Source organism: Impatiens glandulifera, chromosome 7 (assembly GCF_907164915.1).
Source record: "Impatiens glandulifera chromosome 7, dImpGla2.1, whole genome shotgun sequence".
Classification (NCBI taxonomy): Eukaryota; Viridiplantae; Streptophyta; class Magnoliopsida; order Ericales; family Balsaminaceae; genus Impatiens; species Impatiens glandulifera.
This window is the reverse complement of record NC_061868.1, coordinates 45,029,954-45,048,317: the sequence shown is the minus strand read 5'-3', so window position 1 is coordinate 45,048,317 and position 18,364 is coordinate 45,029,954. Positions and strand designations below refer to the sequence as shown.

At 28.3% G+C, this 18,364-nt stretch overlaps 2 protein-coding genes across 2 annotated transcripts; both read right to left on the bottom strand.

Moving 5' to 3' along the window:
- Positions 1-2,241: 2,241 nt before the first annotated feature.
- On the bottom strand, positions 2,242-3,744 carry LOC124945816 (7-deoxyloganetin glucosyltransferase-like). Its single transcript, XM_047486318.1, has 2 exons — positions 3,249-3,744; positions 2,242-3,185 (listed from the first exon to the last, which is right to left on the bottom strand). The coding sequence occupies exons 1-2, from the start codon at positions 3,742-3,744 to the stop codon at positions 2,242-2,244; spliced, it is 1,440 nt and encodes a 479-aa protein (XP_047342274.1).
- Positions 3,745-13,006: 9,262 nt separating this feature from the next.
- LOC124945663 (7-deoxyloganetin glucosyltransferase-like) lies at positions 13,007-14,523 on the bottom strand. Its single transcript, XM_047486133.1, has 2 exons — positions 14,037-14,523; positions 13,007-13,971 (listed from the first exon to the last, which is right to left on the bottom strand). Exons 1-2 carry the CDS (start codon positions 14,515-14,517, stop codon positions 13,010-13,012), a joined length of 1,443 nt encoding a protein of 480 aa, XP_047342089.1. The 5' UTR covers positions 14,518-14,523; the 3' UTR covers positions 13,007-13,009.
- Between the last annotated feature and the right edge of the window lie 3,841 nt (positions 14,524-18,364).

Sequence of the window (18,364 nt, the reverse complement as noted above, 5' to 3'; positions counted from 1 at the left end):
TCACACACTTTCTTTGTTCTTGGTTGGAATCAGTCCCTTTCTCTAAACCGATAGAAATCAAGAGAAAACTTATAAATTGATTTATCATATTTAAAGTAGATTATGCTAAATATCTATCTCATTATTGTATTGTACACTTTCTTTGATCCTTGGTTCAGAATCATTCCTTTCATCTAAAATATTGGATAGATATCAAATACTAGAGAAAAGTTATAAATTGATCAATCAAAATGATGTGAATTTCCAAGTTCGAACAATAAGTTCAAGTTCAACACCCATTTGGTTGTGTGTTATAACGTATAAAATTTGTTTCGTCTTTTAGCTTGCTATTTTTTTTTTAAAAAATTAGTAAAATGTGTCAAAGATGCGGCACTTCTCAATAGTAGTCTTGTCTAATACGAGATGAGAAACCAAAATAAGGTTCGACTAGATTTAGAATAATTTTGATTTCATAAACCATCGTCACTCGGTTTTCTCCCTGAGAATATTTATATTAGATAGACCATCACCATAAAAAATCATTTCAATTGAACCTTTAAAGTCGACTAAATCGCTTAGTCAAACCACTGCATTTTAAGTTTGCTCACTAGGTAACCAAAACCAGACCAAAATCTTGTTAAGATAAAAGTATCAAACCAAACAATGAAATGACATAATTGGTTCGAGCTTGTCACTTTGTATAGATGAAATCTAGACTGTGACAAAATCTTAGCCCATTTGGACATCTAGAAGTCACCTAAGTCACTTAGCAAAATTTCTACACATTTTAAGGTTATGACCACAAACTTTTACTAAATAAAAGTGTGGAGCCAAACATGAAATTTCCATAATCTACTTTGGCTCAATTATTCTTCTAGATGAAATCAAGGTGGTGATAATTTTTTTTAGCTCATTTGAATCATTGGAAGTCATATAAATCACTTAGCCAAAGTTATCAAATTTAAGGTCAAGGGCTAAATTTGTATCAAATGTTCTTGTTTTTTTAAATCTTTTTGTTTTGAAGTTAGGTTTATTTTAGTGATTGAATTATGGGTTTTGAATATAACACTAGATAATCCAACATCAAATAATCAAATTCAATTCACAAATCAAATCAAATCAAAATCTAAAATCAAACAAGATTTGGAAAAATTCAATTATTATCCTAAACCATTATGAAAAACATTTTTATATTTAAAAAATTGTTAAATTTAACTAAACATCTTAATTGTTTTACTCAATGGGCTATCTAAAATAGACTATCATAACATTTATCTTGTTATATCACTTTGGGCATCCCAACACCCAAAATGTACTTTTAAGTTATAATTCACAATCAATTATTTTCATTGAAGTTTCATTTTAAAAAAATTTAAAATTACATGAACTCGCAATTATACAACCCAATTTTAAAAAAGAATACACTTATGTTGAGAGGGAGTGACACATTAAAATTTTAGAAACTAGTAATTTGTTAATTTACCATCACAATTATTTTTGAAAATTGTAGGATTAATTTACCAAAGAGATTTTATTTTCATTTAACATGAAATATATGATTAAATTGATATTTTTGTAAGTAAAAGGTTGATAAATAAAAACAGACTTTAATAAATTTTTAGATTAAATTACATCATTTTTTTTATCTAACTTTTAATAACAATCATTACTTGTTTTTGTATTTTAACAAAAGAAGAAAAAAAAAAGGTTGCAGCAAAAAAGTTGCGCTTAAATTGGCGAGTCCTAAGGAATTGTATAAAAATTTCAGATAATGTCAACAAGTGTTGATGGGTCTAAATGAATTTTAGATTATTTAGATATCTATATTAACTTAGTTGTAGAAATGCATACTTGTATGTATAGATTTTTTTTATGAAATAGTTATAAAATAATGATTTAAAACGGTCTTAAATTTAAAAGAGTTAATAATTATGGTCATACTCTCTATCAACCATTAGAAAAAAGTTTGAGATTAAATATTATTGTTACTATTTAGTTTAAGTAAATATGATATATTTAAACAAATTTCTATGTGCATAAACATAAACAAAATACTTTAATACATAATCAAATTTAACATTTTTGGTCTACTCGAAAAGACCTAGAACTTTCGATTACCAACTAATACGATTAACTTCACGACTATATAAATAAATTTGTTTAGCTAGACGTTAATCGGGTGTTATTTAGTTTATTGCATCTTATTGTTTAAATTATGTTATTATTTTGTGATTTCTAACATCAATCATCTTCCCTTCAACTTCAAGGGAGAAGCACCTCGTGAATTAACTTGTCAAGATTTCCATGTGACGAACCGCCATCCCTAATGGTCTCCTCCGCTTTCTTCTTCCACTCCATTGCATTTTCTCTCATCTTCTTTCCTTCTTTTTCTTCTCCACCCATCAATCCTCTAACCAATCCCTCCACATTTTCCCTCTTCACATCGCCGTCCATCTCCTTGGCAATCCCCAATTTCTCACGACAGAACCAGCAATTCGTAGGCTGCTCTGCAAAAAACGGCCAGCAGATCATCGGAACTCCATAAGAAATACTCTCGATCGTGGAGTTCCATCCGCTGTGGCTCAAAAACCCCCCAATTGCTCCATGGGCCAATACCTTTTCCTGTGGGCACCAGCTCGCCACCATTCCTCTTTCTTTAGTCTCCTCGATGAACTCCGCCGGCAAGATCGCAGTTTCTCCAGCCGCCATGATGTCGGGTCTTATAATCCAGAGAAACTGTTTCTCGCTATTAGCCAATCCCCATGCGAATTCAAGAAACTGATTCGCCGTCATCACGGTTATGCTTCCAAAGTTAACGTAGACGACTGAATTAGGTTGTTTTGAGTCGAGCCATTGAAGGCACTCTGTTTCTTCTTTCCAGAGATTGGAACCCATAGCCCTGATACCTGATTCATTGTTTTGAAGCTCTGATTTTGTAAGATGGAGAGGGCCAATGGTGTATATTGGTGGTGAGAAGATAGTAGAGAGGGAACGTAGAACGTCGGGCTCTAGTTCATCGAAGGTATTGAGAACAATGGCGGAGGCTCGCTTAGCTCTGTTTATTTCGTTAATGGCGTAGTGAACGGCAAAATCATTAGGATCTGTGGTTTGAATGAAGCTGGGAAAGTCTTTCAACCGCACGCCTTCCATTCCAGGGATCCAGTCTATGGTCGTATTCAAATAACCATTTCCAAAACAGCTCTCATCTGCAAATCAATATATGGTTATTATAAATATATAAGGACATTGGTATGCTAAAATGATCTCACCTTTGAGCGGAATATAGCCCTTGTCCTTCAAATTCGTATATTGAACGTAACCCATAAATCCAGTAGCACTAGTAGTCCAAAAAAGGACATTAGGAACTCCCAACACCTCAGACGCATCAATAGTTAAGCTCATCGACCCATCGGAGACTATACATGTCACCGGAGGATCTCCCAGCTGCTCCTCCCTGACCCTGAGTCTGGAGAGTAAATCTTGAAATGGACCCAAACATGTATCTCTGGTTGATCTAAAAAGAGACAGAACATCCTGAGTGGCATCAACATTGTCGGACTCTGGCAAGCCATCAGGGATTGTCTCGAATCGAAAGGTTTTGAGACCATCAAGGGAATGAGGGCCACGAGATTTGAGGAGGCGGCGGTGGTTGAACTCGGTGTTGACGAAGGTTATGTAGAACCCTCGACCGTGGAGGAGCTTGGCCAGCTTCATCATAGGGTTTATGTGGCCTTGAGCTGGGAATGGTATGCACACTGCATGCATTTTCTTTCTTTATTTCTTATCTATCTATGTGTTAATTAATTATGTGTATCATATTCATATTTATAATAACAAAGTTCGATGAATTATTCATATAATCCACATTATTAGTTTGACATTGAAAGGCCAAATTATGTAGAATTGATACAATGAATCAAACCACGTTTATTAATTATTTAAGTTAATTTTAATTTTTTAATAACATAATAATTCTAATATATATAAAAAAATACTTTTAAACAATGGTTTTATTTAAAAAAAAATTAATAAGATTTTTTTATATATAATAAATATATTTTTGTATGACCTGATTTGTTATAGTTACCTATGTTAAAATCTTTAATCTAAATCTTTAATCCTTAAATCTATATTCTTAATTCTCTATGTCAATAAATCGAGATAAACTGTAATTGCGGAAACGTACCTGGATCTTTAATGAAGAACGGTTCATTAAGCCGTTCTTCGTTATTCTCTTCTTCTTGTTCTTGGATTTGGACCTGAATCTGAATGTGGATCTTCTCGTTCTAGATCTGGACCTGAATCGGAATGTTTGATGTGGGTGGGGTTTAAGTCTTCCAACCCTATATCGATAGCCTTCTTCTTTAGTGTTCTTGAGAGATGAACATAACCTTATTGTTCTGATGAGAGAAAACAAATAGGTAGGCTATCTATATGGGTTGGGGACCTAGCCCTAATATACCTATTTATTATTCGGCCCATCAACGAAATAATGAATGGTATTTCTGCTTCTACACAAATATCCCCCCATACTTATTATAGATGTCTAAATAAGCCCATAACCTTTATACTTTAATAGATCACTTTATTTGGGCTTTAATCTTTATTATGATAACAACTAATATACAATTATTAAATAATATATGTACCCAAATATTGGAAATAATTCCAACAATCTCCCACTTGGGTCATATAATATTTCCTTCAATTGTATATTATAACCTTAAGAGCTCAAAATATTGTTATCATTACAAATACATCTATATCAATCTCGTCCATCAATTATACCAACATAGGATTAAAACGGTTTTTGTTACATTAATTCGTAACTAAACCCTCAATAGTCACATATGTCAATACAATCAAATGACATAGATTAAACATGGGTGTGTAGTGTGAATTAACATGTAGTGTGATCTTTAACATGTCTAATACTAACTCTTCCTCCTTTATTCCTTATAGAGATCAATCTGAATAACTTTTAAAATCTTGATTTTCTTTAAAAACTAAATCTTTAATTTCTTTAGAAACTAATTCTTTAATGTGCACATAAATTCCAAATTGTATCTATACAAGCATCACAATACAAACTCCCACTAAAACTGTATATCATCTAAATATGTAATATTCATATGAACAATATGTTCATGAAAGACCTCGGATAACAAATATTTAGAGAACGGATCCGTAATTTTAGAGTTTGTCCAAATATGCTCAATAGATAAATAAACATTCTGAATTCTTTATTTTCTAAATAGTTCGACTTAGTCAAACTCATATTACTATTAAAGTAAAAGAACTGCAAATTATTGTCCCATAATAACTTTAGTGGTCTTTCTATATCATCCATAATTTGCAACCTCGTGACAAAATTTTGCAGTCAAATTCTTTAATTGAATGTCACAAAACACCTAATAAATTCTGCCATCATGTCGAAATAATTCTAGTGTCTGCTTAACACTCTTACAAGAATTAATTCTTTAAACTAATGATTAAACTAAAAGTATGTGGCACGAATTTCCGACTGTTTTGGTATCCAACAAAATTCGAATCAATATACCAAATGATCTCTATCCGATTCGATTTAACTATATGAGTATGTAATGTTTTGTTCTTAAAATATCACATTAGTTGTTTGGTTGCTTTCTTAATGATCCAAACCAGGATCCTTCAAGTATTTGTCCAACATCATAAATATTCTTAATTTCTTGATTCATATAATCTAGAGAATACATTAGACTCTTGTTTAAGGAGTCTTATGTATGTATTTATTTTCAAGGCTAATCTTGAAGTACTTATGAGACTAAATTTGTCTCTAGATCTTTTAGAATATCCAATAATTAACATCTAGAAATTCTTTAGTCTAGTTTATTTTCTTTAGACCTATAAGGCCTGACCTTAATTGGACAACCCCAAAAGAATTTACTAGTTGTTTTAGTTGAATCTTTATTCCATATATAAGTTGTAATTCTTAACTCTTCCTTCCAAATGAATCAATTACATTAAGATATTCCATAAATGTTTGTTTCCAAATAAAGAGTATCTAAAGTAGGTCTTTATTTCTTCATCTTTAATATGAATTGCCAATGTCCACACCGATGTTTCTTTCACCATCAATTGACTTTTGACAACTAACTCAACCGTACATCAACACATTTACTTTATATAGTAATAATGAAGTTACCATCAAATGTGTATGAGTACTAAAGTTAAATTACTCTTAGAACAAACAAAACAAACTATAATATGTATTCTTTTATGCACCACTTTCTTTAGTAATTTTCTTTTAGGTGCAATATCTGCAATTCTTACAACTTTATTTCTTTATTATGTATTAAGGTATTTGCTAAGTGAACACTATTTATGTTATTTTTGTTTCAATCTTTTATTTTTCCTACACACAATTGATGTGAGTTCATATAGAGACTATGTCTCCTTTAGACAACTACAATTCACATCAATTAACTTAAGTGTAAATAAGAAAATCCAAATTAGATGCATGAGAATACATTATTGTAACTCTGACTTTAATGCATTACTTTTGAAACAAAATAAAACATATATTATTTATGAAATCTTTATTCTAATAATACCCTTAGCAATTTTAACCATTTTAGATATAAATCTTAAAAATACAACAAATTCTAAATATGTCTTAAAAATTATATCATATAAAATGAACTTAAGATGTTGACAAAAAAATAATCCGTATAAGCAGAAGTGTTAACTTGATTAGATAACAAAACAAATGAACAACCATACTCACAAAATTTTAATAATCACATAAATTCAAAATAATGGTACGTCTCATCATAAGATACCAAACGCAACATTAATATTTAGTCTTTGGACATTAAATATTAACTTGCAAACGGTACTCTTTTGTAGTAATCAAATGTTAACAATAAGTCCTGTCAAATAATTGGTTATCTTTAGATATTCCAATTATTCACATGGCCCACCGAATAATTGTTACATATTTATTACCACATGTGCATAATGTTATTCTGACCAATTATTTATCTTCCTTTGGGCCGATTAAATAACCGCATGAAATACATACACACTACCTTCTTAATTTATAAAACATATTAACTTTTACAAGAGAGCCTACTTTGGTAGGATGTTGCTTCAATTAATTGATTTAATAAATTAATAAATTATGTACATACTTTAAGTGTGTAACTCGACCAATTATTAAACTTTCTTTTGTCCGATTAATAATCGCATAGTTACAAACACAACCGTCTTAATCTTATAAAACAAATATGTTCTATAAATTAATAATTTGTACATTATTTAAATTTGCAATCCGACCAATTATTAATCTTCCTTTGGGCCGATTAACAACCGCATAATTACAAATTTAAGTGGGCCTAAAATTGTACCAAATTTTGAATGTGTTATTAACACCGAAAATCCGAATGTTGTTTTATGTATCAAATTGCATAAATTCCATATGTGTTACACAAAACAAATAATTGTGATTTTACTAATCACTCAATTATTTCTTAATATCAATCAACACAATATATACATAAAGACCGAAATATGTATATATATTCGAATGTGTAATATAACATGATTGATTATTCATCCAAATATAATAATCATAATAAATAATTAAATAATCAATTACAAAGATTACCCAAAATTCTAAATTTATCAATTATTAGGTTAATTGATTTCCTTAATTCTGGATAAATAACTTAATTCTTGATAAATAAGTTATTGATATTTATTTATTCTTTAATTGTAAATTATTATTATTAATAAAATAATAATCTCTTTATTCTTGTCTTTTCTTAATTTCTGAATATATTTATATAAAATGACTTTTTCTTAATTTCTGAATGTATTCCATACATTAATTAAGTCATAAATTAAATGGACGATACATCCGGTTTTATACTAATTCATTAACTATATTACAAATTTAATGTAATCAATATTTATAGAAAGATTATAAACATAATAAGTAACTATTTTTTTTTACTTAATTCTCAAATCATAATAGATATATATTAAAGTTTTAAAATTCTAGAATTCCATAATATATTTTACTTTATTTTTAATTGTATATAAATATATTAATACATTAACAATTATTTCAGGAATAAATATTTCTTCAATCTTTAACTAATTAAAATAATATTATCATTATTTTAATTCCTTAAATTAATTATAATAAGTATAATAATTAATTATTATTCTAAAACTGAATTCCTTAATTCTTTATGTAATTATATAATTAGAATGATAATAAATTATTATTCTAAAATTCAAAATTTCTTAATTAACTTAATTAATAGTTTAAGATTCTTTTATAATTATTATTAAATTCATACAATTCTATATATATATCAAATATAACCAAAATATATATAATATATTAATTAATATCTTCTTAATTATCTAATCATATTTCAGTTTCTTAATTATATATATATATATATATATAACTCTTCAAATATTCTTACTAAAAATTATATATATAATTCTTGATTTTATTTTTGTTTATCCTTAATTTCTTTTATGACATATACATTAATTATTATAAATAATTAATATCTTAATTAAGTTATAAAAAAACTTAATTAGAATTTGAAGAGTTCTTTATTCCATCCTTCCTCAATATATATAATTACATTCCTTAATTAATAATAATAATAATAATTATTATTATTATTAAAACATTAAATTCCTTAATTAATTCCTCAATATATATAACTAATTTCTTAATTAATAATATTAATAATTAATTATTATTCTTAAAATATTAAATTCCTTGATTAATTATTTAATTATTAATTTGACAAATTCTTTAAAAAAATTAGCATAATTATATAATTATATAATTCCTTAATTAATAATAATTAATCATAATTAATTATTATTCTAAAATCTGAATTCTTTAATTAATTATAATTACTAAATTCCATATATTATATATATTATATATAATATATATTTCTTTAATTAATTATTTAAATAATAATTAATATAATTAATTCTATAATTAATAACAAATATATAACTTCTATTGATTATCTCATTTTTTATTTTATATATAATATTTAGAATTATTCTCTTCTTAAAGAAAACCAAAAAAACCTATTCAACTCCCCTGTCATTATCATCCTTATCATTAAACCCTTACAAATCCAATAATCTATACTAATCCTTATTATTATATACTAATCCTTATTATTAGTTCTTATCATCCTTACTAATATCATTAAACCCTTACAAATTCAATGATCTATACTAATCCTTATTAGTTCTGATCGAAATAGATGAAGAACATATATGAATATGTCATAAAATTCTTATAAACCTAAATTTCAATAGATAGACATAGAGATGGCTCTGATACCACTTGTTAAAATCTTTAATCTAAATCTTTAATCCTTAAATCTATATTCTTAATTCTCTATGTCAATAAATCGAGATAAACTGTAATTGCGGAAACGTACCTGGATCTTTAATGAAGAACGGTTCATTAAGCCGTTCTTCGTTATTCTCTTCTTCTTGTTCTTGGATTTGGACCTGAATCTGAATGTGGATCTTCTCGTTCTGGATCTGGACCTAGATCGGAATGTTTGATGTGGGTGGGGTTTAAGTCTTCCAACCCTATATCGATAGCTTTCTTCTTTAGTGTTCTTGAGAGATGAACATAACCTTATTGTTCTGATGAGAGAAAACAAATAGGTAGGCTATCTATATTGGTTGGGGACCTAGCCCTAATATACCTATTTATTATTCGGCCCATCAACGAAAAGCCCTAATATACCTATTTATTATTCGGCCCATCAACGAAATAATGAATGGTATTTCTGCTTCTACACAAATATCCCCCATACTTATTATAGATGTCTAAATAAGCCCATAACATTTATACTTTAATAGATCACTTTATTTGGGCTTTAATCTTTATTATATTATGATAACAACTAATATACAATTATTAAATAATATATGTACCCAAATATTGGAAATAATTCCAACAACCTAAAATCAACATGCATATTTAAATGTTGAAGAAGGAGTAACGTTTGAGATTATGCATGTCTATATTTAAAGTAGATTGTGTTATATATCTAACTCTCAATATTATTGTCTTGATACACTTTCTTTGCTCTTGTTTGGACTCAGTCCCTTTCTCTAAACATGTTCCATTGACATTAGATAGAGATCAAATACTAGAGAAGATTTGTAAATTGATCTATCATGAAAGATGCAAATTGAATTTCGAATTCAACCCCGGTTGAGTGTTTTAATACTAAAAATTGATTTATAATTTACCTTACATTCCTCTCGAATTTCGTAAAGTGAGACGAAAATTGCGACATTTTTAGTAAGACATCTTGTATATATTCAAAACATAAAAGTGCATAAAACCAATTTTTCAAATTTTCAAATTTTGCTCGAGTTACATGAGGTTTAGATCATCACAAAAATTTAGTTTAAGTTGATCAATAACTAGATCACTTAACTAAAATACTGCATTTTAGGTCGTTGAATAGATCACTAAATACCGGTCAGAATCTTATTATGCAAAAAGTCTCGACCCAAACTATAATTTAAAATATTTGGCCTGAGCTAGTTTCTTAATCTAAATTGAAATCTAGGTTCTAACAAAATCTTAAGCTCATTTATACTAGAAAATCACTTAAATCAGTTAACCAAAGTTCTATATATTCAAATGTTATGACTACGTACAAACTATTTTAACTAAAAGTGTCGAACAAAATATAGAATTTCTAAATTTTACTTTCTAAATTTTACTTGAGCTCAATTATTTTTCTAAATGAAATGCTTGTTTTGGTCTATTTTTTTCTTTTTTAATTTAAATTTTCAGTTTTAAAGTTAGATTTGTTTTAGTGATTGAATTATGGATCTAGGATCATAATACAAGATAATCCAACATGAAAGAACCAAATCCAATAATTCATTAATCAAATCAAACCCTAAAATCCAATAAGATTTGGAAAAGCTTAAACAAAGTGATAATTCCAATTGGTTATACTTTTTTTTATAACAAATTCCAGTTTTTTACATTACATAACATTACAAAATAGTTCATACAAGGATCATTCATAAATGCATAAATGCGCTAAACATAAGCACATTTGATTATTTGAAAATATTAATTTCTACCAATCAAGCCTAAATGTTTCAATTTTTCACCACATCAATATAATATATAATCATCATGAACAAGAATATCAAGTTAGAACATCATCAAACACCTCATGATTTAAAAAAAAAAAAAGTGATTATTAGAAAATTATAACAACAATGAAGTTTGAATATAAGCACATTTTGATTATTTGGAAATATTAATTCTTACATAGTTTAAGTCTCAACTTGACTTAAGATAATTCAAACTATGTATTGACTTTATAATATATATATATATTGTGTGTTTCACTAAAGGTAGTTTATAAAATAAATAATTACTCGTAAAAGTTATGAGACCATTGGTAAAAGTCGGTTTAAAAGACCAAAAGGTTACGAGTTCGATTCCATTTGAAATTGCTTTGAGTTTAAGCGAGGACCATAACGGTAGGGTGTCATAGTACGTAGTTCTCTTTTAATTAAAAAAAATAGATAATTAACCAACTAAATTAAGTTAATTTTTTATAATTTCAACTAATTCGTTATATTATTTTAAAATAGTTTAAAAAATATACACAGACCCACGGTACCTCACCCTTATCCGCGCAAACTAAATGTATCTGTAACGGGACGGACGGAGCTTATGGAATTTGGGATTTTTTTGATATTATTTGAGAGAGAAGAATAAAGAGATGTTAGATATAATTGTTTATTTATTATAATAATTATTTAAATTTTAGTTATTTGTTTTTAGTAATTTTTATGGGATTATTTTAGTGTTTTTATAATATATAGGTATTATTTTTTATTTTTTTTTATGTTCTAATAATATTTTATAATAAATAATTAACATTAAAATAGTATATTTCAATCTTTTAAAAATATTATTATTATTATTTATCTAGTGACTAGTTTGACCATTTTTATAAATTATATTTCATTTATTCTTTTTAGTTATATATTATTTAAAAAAATAATAATTGGAGTTCATCCCTAATTTTTATTTTATTTTTTATATAAAAAAAGTTTCAATTAAAATTAATTATTTATGTACTAATCAATTATTATTTTATTAATTTATATTTAATAACAAATATATTATTATTTTCATAACTCAAATGGATAACGGTCCTCTCTTATTTGATTGGACTATTTTAATTATTTTATTTTTCACAAATCAATTTAAAAGATTTTTATTATATTTATTGGTATAAAATCTTAGTTAAAATATTATTTTATTAAATTTATTTTTATCTCTCACAAATTAATTTGAATTTATTTTATTATATTTATTTGTATAAAATCTTAGTTAAAATATTATTTTATTATATTTATTTCGGTTTCATAATATATATTTTTTAATATTCCATTATATATATAAATTACTTTCTTCTAGATGAATTTAAGTTAGGACTGATTTGAGCTTAAATTAAAAAATATATATATATTATTTTTTGAGGGTAAAAAAAGTGACATACTCTTGATTTGATTTTTATTTTTATTTACTATTTTCTTATATAAATTTTAAAAAATGTTAAACATCTATTCATTTATTTTTTTTATTCACAATTTTCTTTTTATTTTATTTAACTCCTCCAAAAAAAAAAAAAAAATTTAAATTTTTTTCAAGTACATCCTAACTAACTGAAATTTCTAGATATGTACCCTGTTCTTGTTGATGAATGCATGGTGAATAAACCCGAAGTAAATGGACAATTAATTAAGTTTTATTTTGAAAATATTTTATTGTTTTTCACTTATAAACTTGTGAGGCCCAATCCCTTCACACAAACTAGTGGAACAACCAATTCAAATAAAAAGTCCAAATCCACTCTATAGTCCATATTTATTGTGGTTATTTAATTGAAACCTTACAATCTTTCCAAATTATTTTGTGTGATTTCTAACATTAATAATCTTCCCTCAAAGGAAAAAGCACTTGGTGAATCAACTTGTCGAGATTTCCATGTGAAGATCCGCCGGCGCCAACGGTCTCCTCCGCCTTCTTCTTCCACCCCATTGCTTTCTCTCTCATCTTCTTTCCTTCTTCTCCATCCATCAATTCTCGAACCAGTCCCTCCACATTTGCCCTCTTCACCTCTCTATTCATCTCCTTCGCAATCCCCAATTTCTCACAACAGTACCAGCAATTCGTGGGCTGCTCTGAAAAACCCGGCCAGCAGATCATCGGGACTCCGGCGGAAATACTCTCAATTGTTGAGTTCCATCCACTGTGGCTCAAAAAACCCCCAATTGCTCCATGGGCCAGCACCTTTTCCTGTGGGCACCAGCTCGCCACCATTCCTCTTTCCTTAGTTTCCTCGATGAACTCCGCCGGCAAGATCGCAGTTTCTCCCGCCGCCACCATGTCGGGTCTTATGATCCAGAGAAACTGTTTCTCGCTATTAGCCAATCCCCATGCAAATTCAAGAAAATGATTCGCCGTCATCACGGTTATGCTTCCAAAGTTAACGTAGAGGACTGAATTGGGTTGTTCTTGTTTGGAGTCGAGCCATTGAAGGCACTCTGTTTCTTCTTTCCAGAGGTTGGAACCCATAGCCCTGAGACCTGATTCGTTGTTTTGAAGCTCTAATTTCGTAAGGAGATGGAGGGGGCCGAGGGTGTATATTGGTGGTGAGAGGATGGTAGACAGGGAACGAAGAACGTCGGGCTCTAGTTCATTGAAGGTATTGAGAACAATGGCGGAGGCTCGCTTAGCTCTGTTTATTTCGTTAATGACGAAGTGGACGGCGAAATCATTGGGATCTGTGGTTCGGATGAAGCTTGGAAAGTCTTTCAACCGCACGCCTTCCATTCCTGGGATCCAGTCTATGATCGTATTCAAATAATCATTTCCCAAATAACTCTCATCTGGAATTCAATATATGGTTATTATAAATATAAAGACTTTTGGTATGCTAATTAATTGATCTCACCTTTAGACGGAGTATAGCCCTTGTCCTTCAAGTTGGTATATTGAACAAAAGTCATAAATCCAGAAGCACTAGTAGTCCAGAAAAGGACCTGAGGAATGCCCAAATCCTCGGCTGCGTCGAGAGTGAAGCTCATCGTCCCGTCTGAGATTATACACGTCGTCGGGGGAGCTCCTGCGTCTCTGATTTTGGAGAGAAGATGTTTAAACGGGGCCAAACATGTATGGGTGGTTGATTTACATAAAGATGTGATATCCTGAGTGGCATTCACGTCAGACTCTGGCAAGCCATCAGGGATCGTCTCGAATCGAAAGGTTTCGAGACCGTCCAAGGAATGAGGGCCACGAGATTTGAGGAGCCGGCGGTGGTTGAACTCGGAGTTGACGAAGGTTATATAGAACCCTCGAGCATGGAGGAGCTTGGCCAGCTTCAACATAGGGTTTATGTGGCCTTGAATTGGGAATGGTATGCAAACGGCATGCATTTTCTATGATTCTTATATGATATATCAATATTTCTTATTTATGTGTTATGTGTATGATATTCATATTTATAATCGGGCCAAGAAGAATTAGTTAATTAAAGATTCAATGTAAGTAATCTCATGTGAAATAAATACATAATTCTAGCGCATAATACATAATCTTAATTAGTTATTATAGTATGTGTAGTTTTAGTTGATAATTGAATCGGGTGTGCGTATTTGTTATAGTACTTTTACCTAGCTAATATGCATGCATGTGCATGCATATAACAAGTAAGTAATTAAGGTTTGATTATGCATGCTTATATTAAAACTAGATCGATTGAGCTAAATATCTAACTCTCATAATTGTCATGGTATGTTTTATTTGAATATTGGATCGAACTCAATTTCTTTTGCATCCCATTGATATTTGAAGTCTAGCGAATTTTGGTGTTTTAAACTTGAATTGCACAATTAGTTCATTTTCAAACCCCAATTGGTTGTGTGTTTTTCCCAAAATACTTTTTTTTCTTCTTGTACTATAGTGGTTTAGATTAATCCTCCAACTATTCTTTTTTAAAGATTTTCTAGACCTATTGCCTTTTCAAATATGTCAAAATATATTTTCTATGCTTTGGTTTTTAGATTAGATAGATTCAATTAATTTTGAAGTATCACTAATCAAACATTTTAAACCTGATTGGTAGAATCATGAATATGAAAGCAATAGCCTAATATTTTAAATACAATACAAAATTGAGAAAAATAATCAAACACCTAACAAATATAAGCAAAAATAAAAAAGAAAGAGAACAAAAAAAACTATGATGGTATTGTCATCCATTTCTCTATTACATAGGCATCTATTACTCAACATTAGATTTGTTAGAATATACAATGGTGAGAGGCAATCCAGAAAATAGATTCTAAGAAATTTAAAAGAAGACGATATATAATAATGTTCAAATAAATTGAGCTCTACGAGAGCTTAACCTATAAAATAGATGTAATATACGTCTATATCTTAGTCAAATCTCGTTTGGTATACAGTGTCAAATAATTGGAAAAAAAAAATTATTCTTACACCTTCACATTCTTCATAATTAAAAATATTCGATGAATAGTAGTATTAAAAATAAGCAACTTGAAAACATAAGTGTAGTAGTCCCAAAGTTTTATTTTCATTGTTGGGGTACTTATTTGCTTGGTTGGAAAAGATTTTTTTTTCTTCTCTAAAAGTACAATCATCTTCCCGCCAGCCCTCTTTCCCCTCCCTTCAAAGAAGCAAGCCCCGTTTATGTATATTTACATATTTTACCGTGCTAAATTGTCTATTTTTTTAAATTTTAGAAATATTATTTTGATAATCTCTCACAATTTACTCTACTTTTGAATTTGTAAAAAGATATGAGTAATAGATCTAAAAGATCAAGAGATCATGATCGATTCCCACAATCCCACGGTAAATAATTTGAATGAAAACAGAGATTGTGTGGGTGTAGTTCAAAAAAACTAATGAAATATTAATTTAAAATGACTTGCCTTTTGAATTTTAAATGTTGGCACTTAAATTTTAAAAAATTAAAAAAATAATTTACGTTTACGTATATCCAGAAATTCATTTTGAGTTTGTTGTAAATATTCGGGAAAAGTTTTCGCACTATGTATTATATACTCGTTAAAAACGGTATTTACTTTACAAAATTTTGACTATTTAAAAAATTACATTTTACATATTATTTATCTAAATATTTTTTAAAATTCTAAACATGTATTTAGGTTTGGCATTTTAATTTTAAAATATTAAAATAGTGATGATACTTGCGATTGATGTAGATAATTATAATAAAAAAAGACCTTAAAATATCAATTAAAAAAATAGATTTAAAAAATATATCTAAACAAGTCTTTAATAATAATAAAAATATTTGTTCTACAAATATTTTAAAGGCATTTTATATATTTTTTTTTGTTTTTTTTAAAACAGTTTGAAGTCTTCAAATATAAAAAAAAAATATTATATTAAAGAAGTAGCAAAATAAACCGGCCCTAAAGCATTTGGACCGGGTACAGGGTGGACTTTCTTTACTTGGGGCGATTTGGGAGCATTTTAGACGCGGTCTGGGTCGAGGTCAAAGTTGTTTGGGTTGAGGTCAACACAAAGTGAGGGAGAGCGGGTGGACTAGGCGCGACACGGGAGTGACTCAAGTGTAAGGGTCGGGTTTTGGCCGGGTCGCCTTCGTATTCAACTTTCAACAAGTTTTGATTTTGCATTTGGAGTCCTCAAAATCCAAACCAAGTATATGGAAAGCTTCCTGTAACCATTTCAATTGATTGATTCAATTTTATTTGACATAAAACTTGTATCTTAATATCAAATTCTAATAAAAAAAATTAATAATAACGCATAAACTGAAATTTATAAATTTCAAGTTCATGTTTATAACATGAATTATTGATTACAGTAAGTTATAAATCACTTTAGCCATTTTTCTTTTGAAGCTTTTGGCTTAGCCACAACTGGTTTTTAAAGATTTTACCAAATGTTCTAAAAATATCAAAAAATTGAAGAAAATTATTAATGATGGATTGTGGTAAAGAATGATTGATAATTTAAATTAATACAACATTTTTCTTAAATAATTATTTATTTTATTTTGAGTCTTAATTTTAATTATTTTGGAATTTAACATATACTTACAATGTTATTCCCAAAATAATTATTTATTTTTATCATTTATTGAGTCTATAATTTTTAAAAAATTATTTTAGTAACTCTGAATTTATTTAAAAAAATTATAAATTGAGAGATCTAAAATTAGATCTCTACAAAAATTAATCAATCTAATCAATATAACATAAATTGATCGAAATATCTTTTATCAAACCGAAGATTTTAACTTTCAAACTTTGTATTAAGAGTTACTACAACATATCTAGTCATAAGATATAATCTTTAATTATGAATGTTTTATATCATTGCATTAAATATCAATTCAATTTATTAGTAATAGGGGATATAATTAATATCATATTTGTCTCATTCTCTGTCAACTAGATAGTACTCTCGGGAAAAAACTGTCCAAAACCAGACAATTAGGATGTAATTATAATTGATATCCTTCTTTGTAATCCTAACATAGAGCAAAAATATATTGTTTTTGTCATTAACGAGGGTATATTTACCATTGTTAATTTGTTATTAGTATAAAATAACAACGTTAATGGTTCAGTTCACACTATCTACAAGTATTAACAGCTGTATTTTACCATGGTTAATTCCATTATATTTGTTAGTAGTTATTCTTCATATTGCTTATAATTAAGTGCAATAACAATATTGGACGTTAAAGATATTTATAAAAAAATATGAATGAATAGCTAGTTTGCATTTTTACTCTTTATTTGTTACTAATAATATTTATTAATTTATTTATTTTCTCATGACATCATTAATTATCCCACAAGGTTAATTAAGAGTAGACAAGGTTAACTAAGAGTAGAAATGTGCAATTTCATCTTAAAATGTTTCAATCTGTGTGAAAATGTTTTCAGTTGAAATAAGAGTAATCACAGTAAGGTGTTACATTAATTTTATTTAATTTTAAAAAGTAATAATAATAATAATATTTTGTTGATATTAAAAAGTTAGAAAAATTCTAACATACCTCTTAGTGGGAAATTTGATGAGATGACACTAAATATCACTTTATTTGCTATAAGTACTAGCGCATAAAATTAAATGCGTTGGTGACACTTTTATTTTTTCCGGACGATTTTGTCCATGTCGCGAGACGTTCACAATCGCGAGACGCAACCGGCATTCGCTAGACGCAAATCGGTATTTGCGAGACGTAAACCGGTA